Genomic DNA, 16,098 nt, shown 5'->3' on the forward strand with positions numbered 1-16,098 from the left:
TGAGAGACAGCCCCGGCTCCGACAAGACACCTCACAGAGAGCCATCACAGATTTCTTTGTGGTACACACATCCACATTGGAATCCATTGCCCACACCAGTTCCTCTATTACAACATCAAAGCCCACCACCCGTACCCACGCTCTAGCTCCACACCCCAAAGGAGTTCTTAGTGGCAAGAGAGCTCGATCCAATCTGCGAGCCAAACGTCCCTGACCCAGAGCATCAGGACCCTCCACACAGAGACAAATTCGTGAGGTTCTCCGCCAACATGACACGCTCCCATCACAAAGGCTTGACATTCACTCCACCATCAGATTAGTTCTGGCCGAGGCGGGTATCATCATTAGCTGATCATAGCATATCTCACTCTACACAGGATCATATGTTGATCACATGTACTGTCAAATGTTTTCATTTTACTTTTTCTTTCAGTTTTCCATGGCTCAGTATATCCATGGTACCATTGTATTACTTTTGGTCTCATAGGCCCTTGGGGTCTTTTGCCGACTATGCCACACAGAGGTTGAGACGGAGGAGCATTACATATGCTGCTGCTCAGTATACTATGAGATCTGCGAAGATTTCACTGTCTATTTCGTGAGGGATTGGGTCCACTCTCCAGGATCGTTGACTTCTAGGACCAGCGTTGCATGGGCCTCTTCCTACTTGAGCTCTGCAGACACAGGGACACCTTCTTGAGAGAGCCTCCGCCCCAGCCACCCCGCCCCCTCCCTCACTAGCCAACCATCACCAGTTTCTTCCGGACCCAGGAGGTGGAGGACACCGACATAGTGGATCTTGTGGACCCTCCACGAGCTGCTCTGGACCTACCTCGCCCGAGAGGAGTTACCTCGGACCGAGCCTCTGCACTCCAGTGTGCCCAACGCCCTCGGCCCCCCCGTCGGCCACGATCACCTCATCAACTCCAAATCCAGGACATGCTCCACCGCCATCGAGCTACCTTTCCACGGGACATAGCTGAGGGAGACCTCTCGGCCGTACTCATTAGCCCCATGCTTGATATTTTGGAGAGTGGTATACCATCTACTCGAAGTTGATGTTGCTCTCATGTTTCTATGTTCTTAGTATTCCATGATGAGTTTCCATGGAGAGTTTTGTATCACCCCAGTGAGATAGCTATGTTTATGTTTTCTTTCTGTTTTATTTTCCATTCCATGATGAGATATGCCATGGACATTATTGTATCACTTTGGTCTCATAGGTACATTGGGTCTTTAGTAGACGCTTAATCTCTCTCTCTCTCTCTCTCTCTCTCTCTCTCTCTCTCTCTCTCTCTCGGCTATGGGAGCTCCCTCAGCAGGGGTACTCCCGATTAGCATTGACCTCATCCATATAGTTGGCAGAGGATGGAGATACTCATTGCTGGTAGTAGGTACGCTCATATGAGATCATGGTTTGACCTACATGGTTTGCGGATAGAGGCACTACCACCCTTTCAGTACAGTCTGGATTGTACATTTTTGGATCTCACCCGCTCATAGCAAAACCACGTGATCAGGATGGGTATCATCAGAGTGGACACAGAGAGGACATGGACTAGCCCCCTTGAGCCCTTAGGCACGAAAATGGCTCATTACAAGAGCCATTTTCTACACCTCTCACCATATGATTTTATCACCTGCCCGGCATACATGGATGTACACCTATCACATGGGATACGTTGTGCCATTGGACAGATCCGGACCAGCTGCGGATTGAGACAGGGCAATATGTGCATCAGATCTTGGATGACCACATTTGTCAGCTATGCTACCAGGAGGTAGAGACAGAGGAACACTACATTTGCCGATGTACATTCTATTATGAGATCCGAGCGAGATATCACTACCTCTTCCGCGAGAGGGTTCTGGGACGTTACACAGGGTCATGGAGTTTGAGGATCAGAGATGCCTAGGATTGTTTCTACTTGAGCTCAGGAGACACAGAGAGACCCTCTTGGCAGACAGGAGGCTGAGCCATGATGTACCTAGACAGAGGACCCTAACAGATTTCTTCGGCACCAGCACCAGCAACCCAGCCCACACACCTCCTGATGCCTCCTCCATTGGGCTATCAGGGCACCAACCACGCTCCCAGGGAGTCACCACTGATAGAGCAGTTATCTTATGTCGTGCTCGTCGGCCACGCCCACCAGGATCCCGACCACGGCATCCTCACCATCGCCAGATCAAAGCCATTATTGGTCGGCATTGGAGGCGCCTACCTCGCTTCTACGACCTCTCCATTCTAGACAGCCCCATGGCGGAGATACTTGATCTAAGGAGAGGGCAACGCTTCAACTAATCAGCATACATGGATCTACCTGATATACATTTTTCAGTATTTTCCAGTATTTTCTACTCAATATCATCTCGGAGTCTTACAGTTCTGTTCTTATAACTGTAGGGCAATCAGTTTATTGTACTTTTTAGTCTCATTTAGTTGTTCTCTTTGATGAGACACCAACTTCACATGTACTCTCAGTTTTGGTCTCATAGGACATTATGGCCTCTTAGAGACCTTAATATATCATTTCATTTCTCTCTCTCTCTTGCACGTTTTTGGTGAAGCACATCACTCCCTGCCTCAAAATCTGCAAATCGACATTCACTCAACTGCTCTCCTTGCTGCCGTGCAGTTGCCGACTTGATGTACCCGACTGATTTTGTAGTGTACTTGTTGTACCGGCTGCCATACCCGCCCACTATTCCCTACTGTACTTGCTGTCATACAGACTGCACCTACTGTACTTGCTCAAAACCCTACTGTACCTGTTGTGCTTACAGTATTACTTGCTGAAAACCCTACTGTACCTGCTGTACTTTCAGTATTTCTTGTTGCACCAGCTGTTGTACTAGCTGTACCAGCTGTACATCTTGTTGTACTTGCTGAATATCACATTACATCTACTATACCTGATGTATTTGCTGTGTGTACCTGTTTGAGTACCTGCTATTGGAAACCGCATACCAATAAACCTGTTTGTCTACATGTACCTGTTTGTGTACTCGTACATGGAAAGCTTGAGGCATGGTTTCTGGAAGGGTGTGAGCCAGGCTCTAGTACGAGAGCGCCTGTTTATCAAATTTTCCAAAATCTTCTAAGTGTTTTCAATTCTAAAGGAAAATTCCTATTATAGTACATAAAAAATTATTTGCTTTAGCAAAAAACAATGTCGTGTTCACTCCCCTCCAAGTGTATGAGACTGGTGGCTACTTTGACTCATTCCACAAGTTCGACATTGACAATCTACTCTGACACCACTTTTGTTTGAATAACTTGTCTTCATATTTGCGTTTGCATTGAATTCTCTTGCTGGAAAGCCCCTTGGAATCTTGTACACAAATTGTGTTAGGGTAGGGTTGCACAGAAACAGAGACACAAAGAGGAACACAGCAGCAAGCACACTCAAGAGAGGGAGATGGTGATTGATGCGCACACTAAGAAGATGGGATACAATGTGTGGAGCAAGAGAGTTGACTCCACAATATCAAAATACAAATAAATGTGGTGTCCTTTCACACCTAATATCTAAGGGGAAAAACCCAAAGGGAGAAAAGTGCCCTTGGTTACCCATGTTCACATGTGGCACTACTCATAGCATGTTGAGATAGCACCTAGCGCGCCTGGCCGTGGTGCTCAACAAGCTACAGTACCCACTCCTCCCTCATAGGAGCAGAAGAGATGGGATACTCGTGATGCCCAAGCAATGGCATTGATTGATTTGTCAGTAAATTGATCAATCATACCGCATATTCGGTCTTGCAGGACCTCACAGCGAGCTTGGGATGTACTTGAAACCATGTATCAAGCAAAGAATGAGGCTAGGGTTGCATTTCTCAAGAAAGAGCTTGAGAACTTGGACATGAATGAAGGTGATAGTATGGCTGATCATCTTATGAAGATCCAGGATCTTCGGGAGTAGCTACTCAATATTGATGAGGTCATTTCCGAGAAGGAGTTGGTTTCCAGGACACTATCATCTTTGCCAGAAATCTACTTGAACTTCCACACATCGCTCACTCTATCTATGCAAGGAAACCCGGAACCAATCTTGTTTGAAGAGTTGGTTGGTTTGTTACTACAAGAGGAGCAGAATCGGAAGAACAAATTTTCCTGCATGCGTGGCAGTGATGGGGCTTTTACTGCCCAAGACAAGGGCAAGGGAAAAGCCAAACACAGTTTTCAGCCAAGGCAGATTCGGGATAACCTTCACAAAAGGCTAAAAATGATGCAAGCAAGCCCAAGAAAAAGGGCAAATGTCACTACTGCAAGAAGCTAGGTCATTACTTGAATGAGTGCAAAAAGAGGCTTACAAAGGAGAAGAAAAAGGAAAGTGGCATGGTTGGAGCATATGTCTCTCACAATGTCAATGAAAAACGCGACACATGGTACTTTGACATTGGTGCTTCTAAACACATTACCTCAAGGAGGGATTTGTTTAAGAAGCTTATGGCTGCCCCTGAAGGAAAGTGGGTAACATGTGCAAACAATTCTTCTTATCCAGTTCAGGGTGTTGGTGAGGTGATCTTCACAATAGCAGATGGTGCAGAATTATGTCTTCTAGATGTATTGTATGTGCCAAGGATTAAGAACTTCTTGCTGTCCGTCTCATCTTTTGCTAAACGAGGATATGCAATGAACTTTGAGGACAACAAATGCACAGTGAAAGACCGTGAAGGTGGCTATGCATTGATCACTTCCGGCACATTGTACCATGGGTTATTTCAGCTTGACAGGTTTAACAGGAGAGAGCATGATGCTCATGTGGTTACCACTCTTACACCTGCCATGCACGAGGCAAAATTATGGCATGCCAGGTTTGGGCATGTGAATTATGGCAATTTGATGCTATTGCAAAGGCATAAAATGGTACAGGATATGCCTCATGTAGAGCTGCCACCAAAACATGTATGTGAAGACCCAAGGGTGCATATTGGGTAAGATGCACAGAATTTGTGAGACAATCCTTTGCCTTTAACATGCATCTAGCCATTTCCATCAAAGACCTGTTCTTTCTCTCAGCAACACCATTTTGTTGAGGAGAATATGGCATCGTGCATTGATGCTTTATACCTTTTTCTGCCATAAATGCTTTGAAAGCAATGGACATGTATTCCCCCCCTCAATCTCTGTACAAAGGGTCTGCACTTTGCAACCTGTTTGATTTTCGGCTTGTGCCACAAAATGCTGAAAACATGCAAATACATGAGATTCTGCCTTCAAGGGATACACCCAAGCAAATTTCGAGTAGTAATCGATAAAGGTTACAAAGTATAGATGCTTTCCAAAAGATGGTGTCTGCATAGGACCCCACACAGCACTGTGCACAAGCTGTAATTTCCGAACAGCCCTTGTTGATCCATCTTTTGGGAATGCATTTATGTGCATCTTACCCAATATGCACCCTTCACATACATGTTTTCATGGCAGCTCTACATAAGGCATATCTTCTACCATTTTATGCCTTTGCAAGAGCATCAAATGGCCATAATTCACATGCCCAAACCTAGCATGCCACAATTCTGCCTTGTGCATGGCAGGTGTAAGAGTGGTAACATCATGCTCTCTCCTGTCAAACTTGTGAAGCTGATATAACCCATGGTACAATGTGCCGGAAGTGACCAATGCATAGCCACCTTCACGGTCTTTCATTGTGCATCTATCATCCTCAAAGTTCACTGCATATCCTCTTTTAGCAAAAGAGGAGATGGACAGCAAGTTCTTCTTAATCCCTAGCACATACAATACATCTGGAAGACATAATTATGCACCATCTGCTATTTTGAGGATCACCTCATCAACACCCTGAACTGGAAAAGAAGAATTGTTTGCACATGTTACCCGCTTGCCTTCAAGGGCAGCCATAAGCTTCTTAAACAAATCCCTCTACAAGGTAATGTGTTTAGAAGCACCAATGTCAAAGTACCATGTGTTGTGCCTTTCATTGACATTGAGAGACATATGCTCCAATGATGCATCATAACTGCAAGTAAGAAAAGTTCACTCATCCTACACAAGATTTACTGATGCATCATCTTTTCCTATAGGTGATGAAGAATCTACAACCATGCCGCTTTCCTTTTTCTTCTCCTCTGTAGGCCTTTTCCTACACTCATTCAAGTAATGACCTAGCTTCTTGCAGTAGTGACATTTGCCCTTTTCCTTGGGCTTGCCTACATCATTTTTAGCCTTTTGTGAAGGTTGATTTGGGGCTGTCCCAAATCAGCCTTTGGCTGAAAACTGTGTTTGGCTTTTCCCTTGCCCTTGTCTTGGGCAACAAAAGCCCCATCACTGCCACGCATGTTGGAAGATTTGTTCTTCCGAATCTGCTCCTCTTTGAAAGAGTGCACAGAGCGGAAGCAAAGGGGGACTAGAGTGTGCTCAATAGAGAGTGCAAGAGAGAGAGAGAGATATGGAGCAACTATGTTGAATATACTGAAGCAAAACAGTCCCAAGCAAGGGACACTAGAAGTCTCATAAGTGAGGGAGCAAAATATGTACAAGACTGAATGAGAAGTGAGAGGCCAGCCCCACCTATTTATAGGTGGGGAGAGCTGGCCGACTGGAGCTGAATAAGCTGGCCGACTGGAAAAATACCAAATGGGTTGGAAAAAATCCCAGAAAAATATGTAAAATAGGGGTGGCTAGCCCACAATCAAGGTCCATGCAAAAGGTACCAAAAGGACACCAGAAATGGGTAGAAACTAGGGATGAATGTGCTAACACCCTCTCTCAGCACCAGATGCAGTGACCACAGACTCCTCAAATGCAGTGGCAACAAGAGAAACAAACTCCTCAGATGCAGTGAGCAAAACTAGCCCACTATCCTTCGCTGCAAGAATATCTCCAAAAGAAGTATCCACAAGACCACTGGTTGCATAGCACCCAGAAGTAGAAACCATCTGTCGATCACTGGCATCACCATACAGGTCACAAAGCAACTGCCACACATAGAAAGTAGAAGCATCATCAGGAGCATAGATGAAGTGTCGAAGAACCGAATCCTGACAATTCAGGAGGAGAAAGCCATAGATATATCCGTCGGTCTTCCTCCACCGACACACATCCTCCGCAAAGACAAGGTCCGGCAAGCACCAATTCTTGTACGAGAGAAACTCCATCAAACCATACTCCCTGAGAACAGAAGTAACCTGACACTTCCATGACTGAAAGTTACCACCATCCAACTTGTCTGCCTCATCTAGGAGATAACAAGAAAGTGGTGTGGGAGCCAAATCTGAAGCTGTCATCATTGATCCAACCAATAGGACCAAACCTCACAAGATAAAAAACTATCCAAATCAGAAAACGCTGATGTAGGTCCCTTCCTCCCACCAAAACACAGCCCTAAGAGGCTGGTGTCACGTGCACACGTTAATCCGCTGCCACATAGACATGACTATTCCTTACAGCCGCCTTATGGGCAAAGTTAGAGGTCGTATATGGGCAGTTTGGAGCCAATTTGGTGGCTCTATAGGTGCCCGGAGGTGCCCAGGACATGTACCAATGGTTGGGACATATTATAAACACAATATGAACACATTTTATGACATTTTTTATGACTTTTTATGGCCTGAAAAGTGAAAACCGACCTGATTACGACTTGCTATCACTTTCCTATATAAAGGCAAGTCATGGATCATTCATAATCATTCAGAGACAAAGATTGCAGAGCCAAGACCAAGAACATGCAGTCTAACAGTTTGGATCAACGAAGTACTTCTCCAAATCAACGTTTTCCATTAACGCACAGTGGAGAACAGTAAGCATAAGTTCATTCATAGCATTCATACTCTAGATCTACATTGGATCTATGACAATCATTGTAATTACTCATTCATTCAGTAATATATAGTGGGATTAGGTTAGGTAAAGAGTCTCTCTCTTCTCCTTCTCTCTACTCTATGTCATGAGCATGTGATTAGCATTAATCTTTATTGCTTTGCATTAATCATCATTTAAGCATGCTTCCGCATAGTAGTCATGTTACATTGGTATCAGAGCATCTAGGTCTATCCTAGGTAGGAGTTGTGTATGCTGAATTAGGGTTTGTAAAATTAGGGTTTGCATGCAAAATTACGGTTTGTATTTTTGCAGTAAATCAACGTTTTTGGCATCAATTTTTGCCCAATTTCAGCATAGCATAGTGCTAGAAAGTCTAGATTTCAGCCTAGTATGATCCTAGGGAGTCTAGCATGCATGTAGAAGCCTAGAATTAGGGTTTTTGGACTAATTTCTACATAAAAACAGCAAGCAGCTCTTCATGGATTCCTATCAATACGACGACCTTAGCAAAGCGAGCATGGAGTATCTTCAGTCTGAGGTGGAGTATTGCAAGAATGAAATTTCTTGTTTGCACGAAGTGGAAAAGAAGTACGGAATCGAATTCAAAGATCATTATTTGGAGAAACAGTTGATAGAATGCCAACATGAGATTCAAGCAAGACAGGCAGCAAGTACCACGGTGAGTCCACCCATGGAGGAAGCTCAAATAGAGGACGCAAGTGTGGTGAAGTACAAGGACCAAAGACAAAGAGATACCATAGAGACACAAGACACAGTGTTGGATCCACAGGTCGAGGTCAACCAAGAACCACAATTGTCTAGTTATGCAGAGCCAACAACAGTCCCCGAGCCAATCTTCGAGGTCATCACAATCTCCAAAGTTCCAACATTTCTCTCTGAGTCAAAATCAATTTCCGAAGATCCAGAGAAGCTAGAAGTGGAATCTGAAGCAGAAGCAGATCCAATACCAGAAGTCATCACAGTTTCCCAGTCTCAAGCATGTCTCTCCAAATCCATTGAGGAGAAGAATGAGATTTCAACAGTTCTCTCCAAATGCATCGAGAAAGAGGAGGAAGTTCCAGCAATTCTCTCCAAATCCATTGAGAAGGAGGATGAGTTAAGTGTTTCAGTAGTTCCAGAGGAGGTAGATCTCTCCAAATCCTATTCGGAGGAGGATGAGGTCAACCCCACAGTTTCCATGGAGTTTACCGTGCCAGCAGAGCATCCTAAGTTAGAGGGGCCAGTTCCAACGCCTGCAGTTTCCAAGGAGGCAATGGCAAAGACATCCAAGAAGCAAGCAGATTTGGTAGCCGTGCTACCTAAGTCAGTTTCAAAGATTGTGTGGGTGCCTCCACAACAACAAAGTTCCCACATTTTCGAGGACCCATACGGGAGTAGAGCAAAGGCGCATCATGTGCCCCAGTGCTCCAAGTTCAGCAGGAGGGAATGTTACGTGCACACGTTAATCTGGTGCCACGTAGACATGACTATTCCTCACAGCCGCCTTAAGGGCAAAGTTAGAGGTCGTATATGGGCAGTTTGGAGCCAATTTGGTGGCCCTATAGGTGCCCGGAGGTGCCCACGACATGTACCAATGGTTGGGACATATTATGGACACAATATGAACACATTTTATGACATTTTTTATGACTTTTTATGGCCTGAAAAGTGAAAACCGACCTGATTACGACTTGCTATCACTTTCCTATATAAAGGCAAGTCATGGATCATTCATAATCATTCAGAGACAGAGATTGCAGAGCCAAGACCAAGGACATGCAGTCTAACAGTTTGGATCAGCCAAGTACATCTCCAAATCAGCGTTTTCCATTAACACACAGTGGGGAACAGTAAGCATAAGTTCATTCATAGCGTTCATAGTCTAGATCTACATTGGATCTATGACAATCATTGTAATTACTCATTCATTCAGTAATATATAGTAGGAGTAGGTTAGGTAAAGAGTCTCTCTCCTCCTCCTCTCTACTCTATGTCATGAGCATGTGATTAGCGTTAATCTTTATTGCTTTGCGTTAATCATCATTTAAGCACGCTTCCGCATAGTAGTCATGTTACAGCTGGACAGCACCTGAAAATCCTCTTGTAGCAAAAAACGCAGAAGCTTCTGTCAACTGTACCTCCAACCTTGAGGCCACTAGAAGAGGGAAGCAAAAAATGCAGATTTGATAAAGAGAGAAAAGGCAGCCACACAGAGCCTAGGAATATGCTGTAAGAGGAAAAGGCATCAACTAGGATTGTAGCTTGGGCTCTCCTCAAGAAAAAAACGCACAATCTCAAAAGAAGAAGTGTCCTCAGGTACCAAGGGTGCCACCAAAGCCCGAACCACTAGAACCCCCCTCTGCACAAGGGAATGACCACCGGAGAGGAAAACGCAGCAAGGAAGGGCTGCTGTCCTGAAAAAACAGGCCGCCTATATCCAAACTCCACGTGGAATGAAACGCTGCTCAGAAAATTACCTGATGGCTGCAAGTGGTGAAGCCAATCTGAAGAGGAAGTGATCAGCAGCAGATGCTGTCCAAAAAATGCAACAACAAAGAGGCTGCAAATCTGAGAAAAAACGCAGAGGAGAGGGTGCTCAAATAGGGCTGAATCTGGGGCAGCAGAGGAGTCGCTGAACCGGGAGCGATGATACCATGAAAGAGTGCACAGAGCGGAAGCAAAGGGGCACTAGAGTGTGCTGAATAGAGAGTGCAAAAGAGAGAGAGATATATGGAGCAACTATGCTGAATATACTGAAGCAAAACAGTCCCAAGCAAGAGACACTAGAAGTCTCATAAGTGAGGGAGCAAAATATGTACAAGACTGAATGAAAAGTGAGAGGCCAGCCCCACCTATTTATAGGTGGGGAGAGCTGGCCGACTCGAGCTGAATAAGCTGGCCGACTAGGAAAATACCAAATGGGCTGGGAAAAATCCCAGAAAAATATGTAAAATAGGGGTGGCCAGCCCACAATCAAGAGCCTTGCAAAAGGGACCAAAAGGACACCAGAAACTGGGGATGAATGTGCTAACACTCTTATAGTAACAAACCAACCAACTCTTCAAACAAGATTGGTTCCGGGTTTCCCCGCATAGATAGAGTGAGCGATGTGTGGAAGTTCAAGTAGGTTTCTGGCAAAGATGATAGTGTCTTGGAAACCAACTTCTTTTCGGAAATGACCTCATCAATATTGAGCAACTACTCCCGAAGATCCTGGATCTTCGTAAGATGATCAGATGCAACCCTAGCCTCATTCTTTGCCTGATACATGGTTTCAAGTAGGTATGATTGATCGCTTTATTGACAAAGCAATCAAAGCCATCACTTGGGCATCGCGAGTATGCCATCTCTTCTGCTCCTGAGAGAATTGGCCACAAGTAGATTATGGACCATGAAACTCCATAGGGAGTAATTACTGCCATCCAATTCGTCCTCTTGGGACGAAACCCCGAATATATCGGTCGTATTTCCAGCCATGTGCTGAAATCTCTTGCAAGGGAGTGCAATGCTAGGCAACCACAAAGTCTTGTGCAAATGTTTTGCCCCGAATACAAGGCTACATATAAGCAATGCTGAAAATCCCCAAATTTCTGAGCACCAATGGACTGATTTATGTGTCAATTGCACATAATGCACAAAAGCCCCAAAAATCTATGTACCAATGAGCTTTAATTTTGCGATTAAGCACTAATTTTATAAAAGCCCCAAATTTCTCTGTGTCCTATAACTGCAATTGTGCAACTAGCCACAAATTCTGAAAAATCCCCAAATTTTCTTTGTGTCCTGCACCCTAATGCTGCCCTGCACTATTGCCTGCACTTGATTTTTGCAATGAAATGTTGGCATGCAATGGTGGGAGGTGCAGGTCAGTATTGTGACACTACAAACGAAACTGGCGGGAGCTTCTGTTGTTGCCAGTGGAGCAGACGGCGGAACCGGCAGGAGTTGCTACTGGTATAAAGGGCGCTGCTAACGGGCTGCTGCTGCAGGCGCCGGCACTGCTGTGGCAGAAGCTACAAGCCATGAGAGGAGCTGAGACGAAGCGGGACTGCAGCTAGCGGGAGCTGCACGCAAACAGGCGGCGTGGGGAAGATGGCAGCGTGCAGACGGCAAAACAAAGAAGGCGTCAGGTGGAGTCGGTGACCTGCAGACAGCGCCTAAGAGCACGAAGACGGTGACGGCACGAACTGGATGACAGCAAAGTGTGACGGCGTCAGATCGCTGCCTGACAGACGAAACTAGGATGGCAAAATCATCGGACGGAATGGATCGATATTTTGGTTGATCTCCGTCATGTGCCACGTAAGCCCACGGTGTGGCTGAGCACCGCCAAGGGTCGCATGCTGAGGTGCAAGCGCCCCAAGGGGCTGGGCGGTAGTGGAGCCCTCGGCACTAGCACCGCCCGACTTGGAGGCTGAAATGGGCGGCGAAGGGACTGTTGGCGGCTGGACGCGGCAAAGCTCTAGAGCGATAGAAATGCAGAGCTACTAGACAGAATGGAGGGCGACGGAAAGCCACTGCCGGACGGAAATGGCACGAATAGAATCGTGGGGAAGGATGCAACCCTTGCTCTGATAGCACTGTTAGGGTAGGGTTGCACATAAACATAGACACAAAGAGAAACATAGTAGCAAGCACACTCAAGAGAGGGAGATGGTGATTGATGCTCACACTAAAAAGATGGGATACAATGTGTGGAGCAAGAGAGTTGACTCCACAATATCAAAATACAAGTAAATGTGGTGTCAAAGGACACCTAATATCCAAGGGGGGAAACCCAAAGGGAGGAAAGTGCCCTTGGTTAGCCCATGTTCACATGTGGCACTACTCATAGCATATGTGCCAATAAATTGAAATACTCCAATAATATACGTCAACCCATTCGGAACGCCTGTAAAATGATTAAGCACTAATCACTCCATAAACAAAGATCTAAGTATAAAAGCCAATCCCTAGATCCCATAACCCCCAGATTAGGTAGCCTAACCCTACAGTTATATAAGGTACATGACATACTTTCCCTCCTAAAACAGGGTATCTATGCTTCAAACTAGCCCCACTTCATCTGCCCCATCTCTCCACTTAATCTTGTATTCATGAATCAACTTATTTCTAAGCTCCCCTCCTAGACCTACTACCAATACCAACCAACATGTCCACAGTCCCCTAAGAGAATAATGTAAATCAACCCCAATCTCAGTGATTCACCTCACCAATCCTACTCAAAGCATCAACAATCCGATATGACTCCCTTTCTTGTATTTAATTTCCATATAAAAAATCTTGCATTTAGTCCACCTTGCATTCCTTCCCCTTAACTCAGGTTGGTCACACACATATTTTATCAATTCATGGTCAATGAAAACTATGAATTTGGAGTAATATGGATAGTGCCTCCATCTCTTCAAAGCATGTATCACACCATAAAGTCTGTTTCCTGTGAGTAGGTACCGCACCTATGCTTCATTAAGCTTCTTGCTCTCAAAAGCAACAGGTTTACTCTCCTAGAACAAAGCTGCCTCTATCGCATAAACATTGGCATCAAAATGGTTTGTCAAGATCTGGTAAGGCTTAGCCATGTGAATCCTTCACCTTCATCTTGAGGCTTTGAAAAGCTTCATCAAGCTTTTCATTCGCTGCCATTTATTTTCTCTCTCGTTGGAGACCATCCAAACAAGAACACTGGAATCCATGTGCAGGAACTTTCTGTGGTCTAGAGATTCAGCTTCTAGGAGAATCCCTAAGGTTAAATGGGACATCTCTACTTCCCCCAAAGAAGTTGGGGGACTGGGTATCCCCAAGCTCTCTGAACCTGCTGATAAGATGACCGAAAAAATGTGAGAAACTTCATCCCAAAGTTGTCAAACAATGCTCGCCAAAAATGGGACATGAATTTCGGATCCCTATACGATGTGATTGTCCATGACAAACCACCAATGGGGTGTTGACAGTTGAGCACCTTCTCTAACCCATCAAAGGATTGGAGCATCCTCCTTACCAGAGCTTCAAAAGTTTCAAGGTTGAATATTATCCCTCCTAGAAAAATCTTTGCTCTCCTCTATCCTTTTCCATACAATCCCTCTCATTCCTACAGGTAGCCCCTTGGTTAAAACTATTTGGAAGGCATGGTTTTCTCTTAAACCTCTTACTGTATGGAGAGGCTTTGCTCCTAGAAAGGCAACAATTGTTTCAATGACTCACTCTGGTTCTCAGCTATTTGGAAGGATGATATTCCCTTGAATCAATTAACACATACTTATCTGATCAACATGAATGGTGTGACCACTTGGAGCACCCTGTGAAACAGCACTAATCAGTGCTGGAGAGAGTAGGATGAGTTGCAGGCTATGTATAAACTTAACAGATTTGATAGAGACCTTATTCAAAACAAAATGGCTAAGTAGTAAGTGGGGAGGCATCTTTCTCTCTAGGGGACTTCAGAGTGACTAATCAAAAGCTGCTGCTGCCTATACCAGTGCCCCTCCAATGATGGACTCCACTTCAAACTTAATGCTAGATCGAAGTAGCTGATGGACCCTAAGCGATGGAGACTCAGGTTTTCCCAACTTTGGACCAAAAGCATTCCTGAGAAGAAGAGCTGCCTCCACAGGCTAATTCTGCATCATGCTATATGGACTGGACATAAGAGGCTAGAGCCCTTCAGTATGGGATACTTGATGGCAAATGCAAGAGACGTCACAAAGAGATTTAAACCATCCAACATCTGTTCATTTCTTGCCCAGCCAAGAAAGAGGTCCGGGACTTTGTATGCTGTCTTAGTGCAACGGGAGAAATTCATAGGATGATGTCTTACACGTGGAATGTTATTAGAGCTGAGGCAATCTAGGCTATTTGGAAATCAAGGAACCGTGTTGTTTTTCAAGGTTTTCCCATTAATCGTTATTCCTGATTTGCCAAGAATAATCAGAAGCAATGCAGGCCCTTGAAGAACTCAACACTTGCACTGATGGATTCACCATTGGGCAGCAGGTTCATGAAGATGTAGCCACTAGACTTCACAAGCTGCAGGACCAGACATACTACATTCACTCTAGAGAGATGGATCTCCTGCACCACATCAATGTGTTGACCATGGTACAGCAATGTTTGGCAAAGAACGAGGACAGAGTCTAGCTGGCTTGTGTGATGCTATTGCCTTCTATATGCTGGTTTACTGTTCTGTCAGCCCAGTTTCCTTTTTTGATCATACTAGTCACTACATTCTCAGTTCATCATGACCTGGTTCAGTAATCATCCTTTTGATGAAACTGTTCTGATTTTATGAGCTCTAGCTCTTTTATTGTTAATCGGTTAATATAATGTTTCACTTTAAAAAGAGATGTATATTCCTTCTTGCTTAGATAATCTTCTGCATAAAACTGAGGGTATAATTTCTCGTGCTCTATGGTGCAAATGGGTGCCATCTGGGCATGATGAAGACATATATGGATAAATAAAAGTGTAGAAAATAAACTCCAAAAAAAAAAAAAAAAACGTGTAGGGAAAAAAAAAGGGGGGAAGCAGAGAGGGTTACCAGGGGAGGCCTGTGACGTTGTGCAGAGAATCTAGGCAGGCAACCATTAGATCTACTGGTGAGTGAATGTCGATGGAGCCGTCCCCAAGCTCTTGAAACGAAGTGGTGTTGTTGGTGTTGTCTTCTTCTTTCCAAGCAGGAAAAGTTCCCCCCTCTGCTTCATCGCCTTTGGAGAGGAGTGGAGATGCGGAGAAAGGGTTCCGGGCGGACAAGTGTGAAGGGAAGATCAGTGGCAGCGAGTGAGTGCTCTGAAAATGTGAGAACAGAAGCTCGCCTTGCGTAGGGGTGTAGCCCCTCGCAACAAGCAGGTACCGGACAGGTCGACGGAGGCTCGTGCACAGAGCCCGACACGCCATGCAGTGCAAGCAAAACACTGCATGCGAGTAGTTAAGCGTGATTGCTTTAATCTGTCTGATTTAAGCTATGATTGCTTTAATCATGTCTGATTTGTAATTAATATTTCATATACATAACTTATAAGAGTACCACAGGAAATTTTTCTATGTAATCTGAAATAGGGCACCAAAATGTTGTTTTGAAATTTGCATTTCCAAGAATAAGAGTGTGCTTTTTTTTAATGTAATCTCTTAGTTTTTCAAGAATAAGAGTGTGCTTTTTTTTAATGTAATCTCTTAGTTTTTCAAGAATAAGAGTGTGTTTTTTTTGTTTGCATACATTCACCCATGTCCTTTCTCACAATTTTCTATAAATTTTTGCTAGTAAGCAAAATTGCTTTCTAAACAATTTCATGCCTACTCAACTTATAAGACGGCCT

The 16,098-nt window shown here is 44.6% G+C and overlaps 1 protein-coding gene across 4 annotated transcripts in view; it reads right to left on the bottom strand.

Annotated features, from left to right (window-relative positions):
* Positions 1 to 15,768, bottom strand: part of LOC147623868 (ALBINO3-like protein 2, chloroplastic) — a 69,595-nt gene extending 53,827 nt beyond the window's left edge. For 3 of the 4 annotated variants that reach the window (XR_015269229.1, XR_015269228.1, XM_086820497.1), the window contains exon 1: positions 15,324 to 15,767. Coding sequence is in view for 2 of the 4 variants with exons in the window: in XM_086820497.1 (XP_086676623.1) it covers positions 15,324 to 15,679 (356 nt within the window). In the remaining 2 variants the exon portion in view is untranslated. Of the gene's footprint in view, positions 1 to 15,323 lie in introns of all 4 variants that reach the window. The other variant, XM_086820498.1, reaches the window with a different exon arrangement.
* Between the last annotated feature and the right edge of the window lie 330 nt (positions 15,769 to 16,098).

Source organism: Cibotium barometz, chromosome 26, assembly GCF_041138505.1.
Source record: "Cibotium barometz isolate CiBa-2024 chromosome 26, ASM4113850v1, whole genome shotgun sequence".
Taxonomy (NCBI): Eukaryota; Viridiplantae; Streptophyta; class Polypodiopsida; order Cyatheales; family Cibotiaceae; genus Cibotium; species Cibotium barometz.